This window comes from Electrophorus electricus, chromosome 5 (assembly GCF_041902795.1).
Source record: "Electrophorus electricus isolate QZ-2024a chromosome 5, ASM4190279v1, whole genome shotgun sequence".
Lineage (NCBI taxonomy): Eukaryota > Metazoa > Chordata > Actinopteri > Gymnotiformes > Gymnotidae > Electrophorus > Electrophorus electricus.
In genome coordinates, this window is record NC_137501.1 from 8,539,996 (window position 1) to 8,551,602 (window position 11,607).

Sequence of the window (11,607 nt, forward strand, 5' to 3'; positions counted from 1 at the left end):
AGTGGCACGTGATTGGTGGAGACAGCCAGCCTATGGCAAGCTGAGCTAAACTTGGCTAGGTTTACACCAATAGTGGAATTTTTCCCCTTATGGGGTGAAGGTTGAGAAAGTTCTCAATGCGCGAGAGAGCCTTCTTGCAGCTTGTTCTGCTTCCTAACATCCGTTACAGCCTGCGAGAGGCTGTGGGGCTCTGAAGTAGGACTGCAGTTTAACATGCGGTAAGTCAGGCTTGAACAATAAGGGATTAGATAAGCAGAAGACTGCTTACCCGAATCCTTTCTTGGTGTGGAAGTATTTACTTTATGAGCAAGCTTTGCTGATGATTCACAAATGGTGAAGACATGTAACATGTTTCTTTTAGGCAGTGCTTAGTAAGATGTGTTTTTATGTTTTGCAGTTTATATAAGCCATGGATGGTCTTTTTAAATGGTTTGAACAGTAGGTTGGCTCCTGAAGGGTCAATGTGCAACTTGTGGCAGGAACTTTCTGTTACTAGTGTGGAATTTCATATGTGATGAGCATTGTTGATTGATGGTCCTTGGCTACTATATGATAGAAAATGTTCATTTTTCCTCTGTCAATATGTTCCTTGTTTGCTGGGCGGTCAAAATTGAAGTATGCATGTTGCCAGCAATATTGTGCCAAAAGTAATTTTGGGCAGGGGAAAAATGTTTGTTCTCCATCTTTGCCCTTAACCCAACCCCCTGCTAATAAAAACATGGCCCCACATTATTATCTACTTCCATCTACAAATCCTATTCAGTCATCAACTCGGAACACTGGGAAAGTGTGAATCAGGCCTATGGCACACTTGGCTTTGTTAATGATGTATCTGTAATTGTAATTTTGCCTCTTCACAGTCTTGATTTGATTTCAGTTGATCAGATACTAATATATTTGTACCCGTTCAAGTAGAATGTGTTGGTCTGCTTCCACATTTTATTACTGGCATTTGTTGCAAGTGTTTGTTCATGTGTCAGTGGCTAATATGACAGTGTTTCCAATAAAATTTAACAGTCACTTTTAAGAGCGATAACCCATCTGTTTTTTTGGTTCATGGAAAACAGCATAAAAAGGATCAGTTGCAGTAATGGCTCACTTTTAGAGGAAGACTTCTTACACTTACAAAATGTTGGTCTGTGGTGCAAAATTAAAGAAATGTACTCCATTGAATCCATGGTCTATGTAAATGTATGTGTCCATGTAGTATATAGAAAATATTAGGAAATTTTGCCCATAAAACACATTAAACTACTTAGCAGTAAATATTGTACATAGAATTGTTTTATTTTTATCCGACAGTGCTGACTTTCTCTGTCTAATCCTCCACAGAAAAAGATGATGATGACAAGGAGTCTGAGGCTCCCTATTATTTGGAAACCCCATATGGTTATCAGCTAGACCTGGACTTCCTGAAGTATGTGGACGACATAGAAAGGGGAAACACCATCAAAAAGCTGAACATTCAACGTAAACCCAAACTGCCCAGGTCTGTGCCACCCCCTCAAAGTGGTGGTCAGACTGAGTGGACTTCAACAGACTCCTTGTCTTCCTCCAATAGCGATGAAAGCAAGCCGTCACCGGTGTTCTTCACAACTCGGAACAAGCTAGCCTCGCTGGGTCACAATGCCCAAGTCCAAGAGGCCCCTCAGGCCTTTTTGAACGTTCCCGAGGCCAAGCAGCAGCAGCAGCTGCCACCTCCACCTTCACCTCACCTCCCTCGCCACAACCCCCTGGTGGAGAAAACGCTGATGGAGACTCGGAGGCGGCTGGAACAGGAGCGGGTCCTCATGCAGCCACCGGTCGGTGAGCCGCCCCGCAGGCGCCTGGCCAGCTTCAGCGGAATGGGCTCCAGCAGCTCCCTGTCATCATACGGAGGCTCATATGGGCCGAGCCAGATCTCACCCAGTTCGAATTCTCTGCAGCACAATGGTCATTTGGCCAATGGTGAATACATTCTCTATATGACTTCCTCTATGGGCAGCTCCATACGTCACAGTCCACTCAACTCAGGCTTGACCACGCCAGTGACCAACATTAGCCCTTTGCACCTCCAGAATATCCGTGACCAGATGGTGGTGGCTCTCAAGCGCCTTAAAGAGCTTGAGGAGCAAGTGAAGACCATCCCAATCCTTCAAGTCAAGATCTCAGTCTTGCAGGAAGAAAAGAGACAGCTGGTGTCACAGATGAAAAACTCTAAATTAGCTGGGCAGGGCCAACTCGGGGGCTTCCGAAAGCGTTCCTACAGCGTTGGCAGTGCCGATCAGTACGAGCCAGTGGCACAGCTTCATTCAGGCTCAGAGTTGCATATTGATGAGGCAGAGAATGTGGAGCAGAGCTCCCAAAGGCTACGGGAGTTCCAGCAGTTGACCGCCGAGGTGCGGGCTTTGGAGCGGAATATCCAAGATAGCAGTGAGGAACCAGAACATGGATTATGCCAAATGCAACACAGTAGAAACCAAAATGTCTTACAAAGGCAGTGGAACTGCCAAAGCAAGTCCATTGGTGTTGGCGCAGATGAGAACATGAATGACATGGTGATCTACAGAAAGTCTCCAGGGTGGTGCAAGGATGTCTCTACAGGAACGGAGCAGGAAACAAGGAGCACAGGAGTTGGAGTGACCGAAGCTATGCTGGGCATTAGCACTGAGGCAGAGGCTGAAATAGAGCTGCAGCACCAGACTATTGAGAGCCTTAAAGAAAAGATCTACAGACTGGAGGTACAACTGAAGGAGACAACCCATGAGGTAGAGATGGGAAAACTCAAGCTGGAGCTTCAAGTGGCTGGCTCACGGAAGAAAACTGACAAGGGCTTGTTGGCAAGGCCTGAGATGTACAGCACTTCAGTGGAGGCCAAGGTCTCGACACAGAGTCAAGGGGTGGGGAACCATCATGAGTGTAGTGATGTCAGCATAAGTCATGTCCCACAGACACACACCATAGGTGTCTGTTGTCGACCCAACTTAAAGCATGTTGCTGTGGGTCCAGAGTTGCCAATGGAGAGGTGGGTTGTACAAGAACGTGTAGAGGTTCAGGATCAGTGTGTAGGAAAACAAGTGTTGATGTGCCACCAAAAAGTGGGGGTGGAAGAAAGTAAGTCTGAGGTGGGAGTCAACACTGAGATGACTGTGGAAAGTTTACAGCTTTATAAGACAGAGCCTGAACAGGAAAAGGAGCTCAGGTCCATTGGATGTGGAGAATGCTCAGTGGATGTAGTGGTTTGTCCCATTAAAGAGCTCCTGTGTAAGGGTACAGCAACGGACACTGTGAGGAAAATGGACTCAGCTGTGATGGTTTTGCCCATGGTGTTTTCGCAGCATACAAACACAGAAGTGAAGGCTGCAAGTAAATACACAAACACAGAGAGCACCATACTCACTGATTCCTGCACAATTACTCATCCAATCTCAAAAGACAAGCAAACGAGCACTATACCGTTGGAAACCCGCACAATTGCTGTTGGGGAAGGTCTTGTAAAAGACATCCAAACCACAGTAAAGGCCCGCTCCATTGCAGTGGGTACCACAGCATCAGGGGAGTCTATTGAGAAAATTACCTCATCTAAAACCAAAGAGAGTGGGATTGGCCATGCTAGTATAAATGAAAACTTTTTGGTGGGCCTCAAAACCCGCAACATTGCATGTGGACCCTCTCAACCCCTCAGCAAAACCCAGGAGAGGAGTGTGGCGACAGGACAAACAGAAGCTATGGAGGCACTGCCATCACAAGCAAAGGCTGGGACTGGGGTTGGCTTAGACCACTACATAGAAAGAGTTCAGAAGCTCCTTCAGGAGCAGCAGATGTTGCTGGCTGAAAACTACAGTGAGCTTGCGGATGCCTTCGGCCCACCTCAACAGTTCCAGTTCAGCTCCATTAACAGTGAGCTGGTAACCACTCTATCATCCATCAACTCTGTGATGATGTACGGTAGTGTTGAGGAACTCCACGATATGGACCTCAGGGGGCTGCAAATAGACTCTGGTAATGTCAGAACAGGTTAGCCATGTTTTTGTAACAAAAAAACCCCAACAACTTTGCAACTGTTTGTGATAGAATTGTATTGTTTTGCTCTTACTAAAATAATATCGTTTATTAAATGCCTGTTAAAATAGTTGCACATACATGCTGCGCAAAGTCGTCATGAACAAATACACTAAACATCTTTAACTTGTTTTTGTGTTATTCCCAGGCATTTTACGTGATGTATTTCCGCATTTTCCATTCATTTTGTATGCACAGTAATACACAGTATGTAAAAACCTATAGTAATATTACAAAATGACTTTAAGATGCCTTATTGGCTATGTTCACTGTGGATCTGTGCCAATCCAGATGCAAAAGAATGGACACCAGTTTTGCCCTAATATGCGGATTCAGTGCGAGGCTGTGATCTCAGGCTGTTTTTATTCTCTGTACACCAGTTCTTGTTTAGCAAGGAGAAGGAGTCGAGTTAGACGTGGAGTTCATCCTGTGCCTGTCCGTTCAGACTTAATAGGACCTGACAGGCCAAAGCTATCTCTGACCCTGAAACATGCACAGGGCGAGGGGCTTTGGCTATAAACCAACAATGAGCTCATCTTGTTAGGGAGGCAGAAGCGTGCATGCAGTACCTAATTGTTGTTGCTCCTGCTAATGCTGATTCATAGCGCTTCACTGTTATGTAATAGACAATAGAATTGTTTGGAGATAAGTCCAGCAAATGGAGAATAGCTGGTCCTATAGTTTTTTGTTTTGTTTTGTTTTGTTTTTTCAGATAAATTGAAAACATTTTTAAGATCCTATTTTTGTGAGCTATGCGGTATTTAGAATGTCCTGTAATCTTTTAAGATCGTGCTAAAAGCTGATAGCATTTTTCTAACACACAAATAATGGTATCATGATGCATGAGTTAACCGATTTAAACAAATATGACTAAAACCACATATGACTTGTGCATGACTCCTTTTTAAAAAAAATTATTTTTTAAATTTTATTTATTTATTTTTACTGGCAGTCATCAGTTGGCCTGAATCAATTTGTTTTCATGGTTCTTGTCCAAAACAATTAAATACAACTCTATTGATCTCTGGGATTGTTTGTGTGCCTCCCAGAGTAACACAAACATATCCCATTCCTCACAAGTTCCTGCCTGCCATTTGAAGAAAATTCCTTTTGAAGGCAAGACTGTCATTTGCGTATTAGACTGGAACAGACACACTTAGTTGGGGAGAAAAATGAGCCTTAGTAATTAAACTAGTGAATGTGGATGCAGTTCTGTCTTGACTTGCGTTTGCCTTTACCATGCTCTAGTGTAAATGTGTTTGCCAGTGTGGTAAAGAGATGGTCATATTAATTAATCTACATGTGCTTCACATTCTAAAATTCATGCAAATTTTTTAGTGTATAACTTTAATGAATTTGAAAAATGCCTCAAAATTGATCAGCTGTTTTGTGTTGCTTCCTTATCCTCTCACACAACGCAGCTCCTCTCTCCAGCGCGGCACCTCCTGCTTCTCTCCTCGGCTCAGATGCACACGAGAGCGTGTGCGGTGAGAGGGCTGCTGGCAATGAGCAGAGCACGGTGCCTCAGAAGAGCCGCATGGACCAGCAGATGTCCACTGCTCTGCGTGGTGAGCTCTCACATCATCAACACTGGTCAACCAGAGCAAATAAAACCGGCCCCCCTGGTCAGACCGAAGCTTGGTACTGGTAGTCATCATACCGTATGAAAGGCATTGTCTGTTGCTTTTGCTTGGATACAAGTCACTTATTTTTGTCTTTTTGTGTCTGCTTCAAGAAACAAAATAGCTGTATTATGGAGAGGCCTGAGTGACTTAGCCCCTGCTGCATGTTTGAGGAACAAACAACAGATTAGTGCACTAGACCTCAGCGCTCTGCTCTCACCTGTCAAAATAAAAGACACCTGGGTAATGACTACCTGCGCTGTATGCATATGCAGACAGGGAGAGAGGAGGCAGACAGGGTCTACATGTGCAGGGCATGTTCTGGCAGTTCACAGAACGCTTCTTTTTTCGGTCTCTGTGGAGAGAGGCGGAGGTCCTCTTTGGTATTTGGCACTGCAGAGTCTGTATTTAAAATGTTTGGGATAGCTTTGGGTTTGGGACAGGTTTCTATGCCTCACAGGAACAGTTTTTTTTTTGTTTTTTTTTTTAGATCTTGCGTTTGACTCTATAAGGCATTTTAGCTCCAAAACATTGTTGGTATTTCCTAAATAAAAACTTCAGGGAATTCAGGGACTCTGGTGCTTATTGTTTTGCCTTTCATAATTTCTGATATAAAATTTGTTTTTTTTTTATTGCTGTATTGTGAAGAATGGAACTTCCCAAATGTTTGTGTCCAAAAAGGTTGGCAAAGTGCAGCTTGTGTTCTTGATTAGTGGTTGCTGGTCTTTGGAAATGTTGAGGAAGCTCGCTCATTTCCCTGCAATCTCTGTAAAATTGTATGGCTCACTTTACATGCCAAGCAAGATTGTCAAGTGTTAACAGCTGGTTTGTATCAGATCCTGGTGTCAGCTTGTTTGGGTTGTTTCTGTCCACTTCAGCAGCAAGCAAAAGCTCCCGAGGCCTCCACCTTGTGGCCTAGTGAAAACCTGGTTCAAAGGCTGGCTACTTTTTTCATACAATGTGTAGATATCATAATGGAACATGAGGTTCTCTGAAAAAGCTGCCGGTTGGAAAGATGTCATTCTATTTAACAGATTGTTTCATAACAGGAAAAACAAATGCATGAAAGGCTGAGTTGATCGATTTTACTTTCTTTGCAGGTGGTCAGAACACTCTAAAATCCATCATGAAGAAAAAAGATGGACACCAGGGCACCAACGGCACCAAAAAGAACCTGCAGTTTGTTGGTGTGAATGGAGGGTAGGAGTTTAAAAGGAATGTTTAGATCAGCCAAAAATGGATAGATGTTGTTTTTCCTGAGCCAATACACTATATATACACCACATACACTGTATGTCTTATTTGTGTACACACACACAGACAGTCTTTTAAATTCTGATTTTTCATGTCAGATATGAAACAACGTCAAGCGATGACTCCAGTTCTGAGGAGAGCAGCTCTTCAGCCTCAGACGAGGAGGACGAGGAGAAGGAGATGGTGGGGAGTCTGACAAAGAGGAGGAAAGAGGAGTCCAGCGATGACGGCGTGCTGGATGTGAAGAGAGACGTGGAGGATTTGAGCCAAGGAATGCAGGAGACGAGAGAGAGGTACAAACGAGAGGTCTGAGCTCTGAGATCCAGAGGGTTTTGAGTTTCAAAGTAAGTCTCTAATCTCCATCAGCAGCCATAAACAGTAGCCACTGTTCTGCTGTCCAGCGTTGTGATGCACAAATCAGTTAGAAATGAAGACCATTATTCTGACTGAACATTGTGCAAAGCAGGAAGTAGATGTTGTGACCTTTCGGATTAGATGCAGATGTAACAGATATTCTCTTCCAAATGCCTAAAACGGGAACACTGTGTGTGCTAATATTAGGACTTGTCCTTTGAACGAGTATAATGCTTTCTGTTGAACTTTCAGGCATGAGCTAAGTGAGAAGATGATATCAGCATGCAACACTCTTAAAGCCCACCTGTCTGATCCCAAGGCTTTATCCAGCAAAGATGTGGTGAGCAAACAATTTACCTCCTAATCCAGTTAGATAAAACAGTTTAGCTTCCTCTAATGTAGCGCAATCCCATCTCCCTAATACCATTTCACCATCAGCTATGTCTCTGGCAGACAGTTTTCTCCTCTCAAGACAAACCAGCTTTTTCAACCCCTGTGAGCACCCTGTGCGACGAGGGTGGACTTCAAATGGAGTTAGCCTTATGGATGGTTCACGGCCCGCTTCTCGCCTGAGGCCGAAAGGGGGTGACGATCCTCTGTGCCTAACGAAGTGTAAAAGCATTTTGTAGCAGCAACGAGCAGCACTGATTCTACAGGCTAAGCTCTGAGCTGGATCCATCCATACGCTGGCAGTCCTTTGGCCAGTACTGATATCTGAACTACAGTAGACTTGATGTGGACTAATTATAGTATGATGCTTTAGACACTAGGTAACCGGCTCTGTGAGGTAGACATGTCTGAAGATAGGTTTTGATTTGATTTCATGTTTGAAAAAGTGTTTTCTCCGGTGTTGGAGATGAAAGAATTGCCTTTTGTTAGCTGTTGGCTTTTTTTTAATTGCTTGTAGAGAATTTGGTCATTAAAATCCTCATAAAACAGTCATAGACATTGTTGGTTCCATTAGAAAAACCACACCGTAGTCCAGTCGTTATTAGTCCTTACCACCTTAAATCACACCCATCTGAATATTTACAAAACACTAATGCTGCATTCAATCTCCATACCACATTCTGCAATGTTTTTACCATGGCCAGCGAAGAACCGCTGCTCACTATGTTGTGCCTTTCATCACAGAGGACGTGCATGAACACGGTGCAGCACGAGTGGTTCCGCGTGTCTAGCCAGAAGACGGCCACAGCGGCTGTAGTGGAGGACTACCTCAACGCCTTCCGGAACATCTCACCTGACCTGCTGCGGCATGTGGTCAACATGGCTGACGGCAACGGCAACACTGCCCTCCACTACAGCGTCTCCCACTCCAACTTCCACATCGTCGAGAAGCTGCTGGAAGCAGGTACTGACAGAATGATGGGAGCAGGTGGAGTGTGTTTGGTCTGCAATCTACTGCTTTTATGAATACTGTCCTGGAGCTTGTTTACCGCTGAATTTAGTAGTTTGTGGATGTTGCATCGATTACCACACGTTGTTAGCCACTATATCTATTAACTTCCTGTGAAGATGGAGATCTCAACTAGTCAGCAACTTGAGCAAAAAAAAGTCATGAATGGCCAGCTGGAATGTGTTTTATTACATATTCTGCTATCACTTCTCTGGCTGAAATCTTATCCTCCTCCACTGCTAGTTTTATATTAAATGGACCCCCCCCCCCCCCCCCCCAAATCACAGCTGCCGAATACCCTGTTCACGATGAGTTGCCAGCACTTCTCAGCGAGCAAAGCCTGTTGTCAGCTCTCCTTTGTGCCACCCCACTATGACGCCCCGTGTTCCATTGTCCCCATTGTCCACTCTCATTCTCTCTGGCAATAAAACGCTCTTCCTCCTCATCTCAATGACGTGTGATCTCAATAGCCAGCATGTAGCGCCTCTCCCCCTCTTGAAGGCTGACAAAGGAGGCGCCTTCCTCACAGAGCACCAACTTGAAGTGCGGCCTCTGGACACTCTCTGACGTCCCTGTCCCTTCCTCTTTTGTCACAGACGTCTGCAACGTCAATCAGCAGAACAAGGCAGGCTACACTCCCATCATGCTAGCTGCGTTAGCTGCCGTGGAGTCCCCTAAAGATATGAGGGTGGTAGAGGAGCTGTTCAGCAAAGGGGATGTCAACGCAAAAGCCAGCCAGGTCAGTGTGACCCCAGTATCACCTTTGGATGACAGGTAAAATGTTTGGCATTCTATTTTTTTTAAATGAACAAGTAAGCACAATTTTGCCATTCTGATCTAGTATGAAATTATGGAAGTCAGGAACACCTTTGCATGAGGTTTAAAAAAAAAAAAACTGCTTAATTTATTTTCTTTATATATTGAATTATTTATGTGAGATGTGGTTATTTGTGTTTTTGATAAACTGGTTAATTTCAAGCTGGCCCACAGATGTAGATGTCTTAGTTGTACGTGTCTTTAAACTGAAACGCTCCAGCCCGTTACCAGCCTTGCTGACCTCCCCTCTCTACCGCACAACCCGCCACCCCCAGGCTGGTCAGACGGGGCTGATGCTGGCGGTCAGCCATGGCCGGATGGACATGGTGAAGGCCCTGCTAGCCTGTGGCGCCGACGTCAACATCCAGGATGATGAGGGCTCCACAGCGCTCATGTGTGCCAGCGAGCATGGCCACGTGGAGATCGTCAAGCTGCTGCTGGCGCAGCCAGGCTGTGATGCCACACTCAGCGACAACGTGAGTGAGCGCATGCATGCCACAGAAGAACACACCCACATGTGAAGGGCCCTACAGTGTTAGTGGGGCCAATGGCCAATCAGGGCCAGCTCAGTTCACTCTTTCACTTTCATTATGCCTAAGGCTTTTGCTAGCTTGCAGTTGTTAACAATATCAAGAAATGTAGAAATGTCTTGCCGACAGCTGATTTGTGTGTGTGTGTGTGTGTGTGTAGGATGAAAGTACTGCTTTGTCCATTGCTCTGGAGGCTGGGCACAAAGACATTGCAGTGTTGCTGTATGCCCATGTGAACTTCTCCAAAGCGCAATCCCCAGTATGTAACACCCCTTCTCCACTTAAGCTCACATTCTTACAGAAAATGATATCACCTAGTTTAATTTAGACTGCCACCTCTATTTTAATGCAGGTTTGACACCGACACCAATATACTTCACGCATAACACCCATACCTTGTATATCCAGCCAGATGACCGCATGATACAACCATTTAAAACACTTTTTATAAATGGGAACAAATCATGTAAAAAAGAACAGTCTTCAACAAATATTAATACAGATGCTCTAGAATATGGTGGAGTGTTTAGTGATGGTATATCTTTGGAATGCCTGCACAGACTGTTATTTCAGCGTGTCTGTCGTCTCCTTCAGGGAACGCCTCGGCTTGGCAGGAAAACGTCTCCCAGTCCCACCAGGCGGGGCATGTTTGATTAGAGAAGCCCTGCACCTCCTCCACCCATTCTGTGCTGCTACTCCTTGTAACTCATTTGTGCCTAGCATGTATATTCTGTGACCTAGCAAACCACGCATTTGTGCAAACACATGGCCTGGCCCGCGTTTTCCGCCTTTGGTCCCATGTTCATGTTCTCTTCTGGTTGGAGACTGCAGTGGATCTGTCAGTCAGGAATAGGTTTCTCACTGAGTCATGCTGAACTAGTTCTAAAGTACTTTTTTTTGTGCCTGAATCCACCAGCAAGAGATGTTGTTTAAGGAAACGTCCTGCTTAATGATGGTTTCCAAATTTTGATGTAAACTGGAATTTGGAGCAAGCCTTACTTCAAATTAATGTAGATATAGACGTTTATAATATATGTCCATGTTTTTTTTTTTTCTTCCATTGTCCCAACATATTTATATACAGATTCTTGAGATTATTGTTTTTAATCAGTAATCAGTTCCAAGCATTGGCCAGTGTTGCCAGAACTCAAGTTTTATATTTTAAGCCTGTATATATGACTGTTTTCCTGTCTACTGGGTGTAAATTGATTTTCTTCTGTCGAAGACCCAGTAGATATATGCAGTAGGTATGAAAGGTTGGATTACAATTTTTTGACATCATTTTAAACATCACAAGAAATACATAGATTGGAAGTGGTCCTTACTTTTATACATGCGATTTTTATTTAATAATCACAGTACTTTACTTCCTAACAGAACATGAAGTCAAATATTTATCAATTAAAAGTTTTTATGACAAATAATTGTATTTTCATGTATGTTAAATAAACTACCAGACTACTTGGTACTTTCCTCCAAACTTAAATGGTCAAAATTCCTGACTTTTCACTTAATAAACGTTATTAAAATCACATTATTTCTGTTTTCATTCATTGTAAAACGCAGCATTCCGCAAATATCGGTACTAAGG

The 11,607-nt window shown here is 44.0% G+C and overlaps 1 protein-coding gene across 10 annotated transcripts in view; it reads left to right on the forward strand.

Annotated features, from left to right (window-relative positions):
• kank1a (KN motif and ankyrin repeat domains 1a) overlaps positions 1-11,548 on the forward strand; it is a 42,941-nt gene extending 31,393 nt beyond the window's left edge. For 8 of the 10 annotated variants that reach the window (XM_027029231.3, XM_081714113.1, XM_027029200.3 and 5 more), the window contains 10 exons: positions 1,333-3,996; positions 5,463-5,609; positions 6,764-6,863; positions 7,016-7,210; positions 7,524-7,611; positions 8,406-8,625; positions 9,267-9,409; positions 9,762-9,962; positions 10,177-10,275; positions 10,611-11,548. In XM_027029231.3, the coding sequence (XP_026885032.2) occupies positions 1,333-3,996; positions 5,463-5,609; positions 6,764-6,863; positions 7,016-7,210; positions 7,524-7,611; positions 8,406-8,625; positions 9,267-9,409; positions 9,762-9,962; positions 10,177-10,275; positions 10,611-10,673 (3,920 nt within the window). In that variant the 3' untranslated portion in view covers positions 10,674-11,548. Of the gene's footprint in view, positions 1-1,332; positions 3,997-5,462; positions 5,610-6,763; positions 6,864-7,015; positions 7,262-7,523; positions 7,612-8,405; positions 8,626-9,266; positions 9,410-9,761; positions 9,963-10,176; positions 10,276-10,610 lie in introns of those variants that run through there. The other 2 variants (XM_027029216.3, XR_014123741.1) reach the window with 2 other exon arrangements.
• The last annotated feature ends 59 nt before the right edge of the window (positions 11,549-11,607 follow it).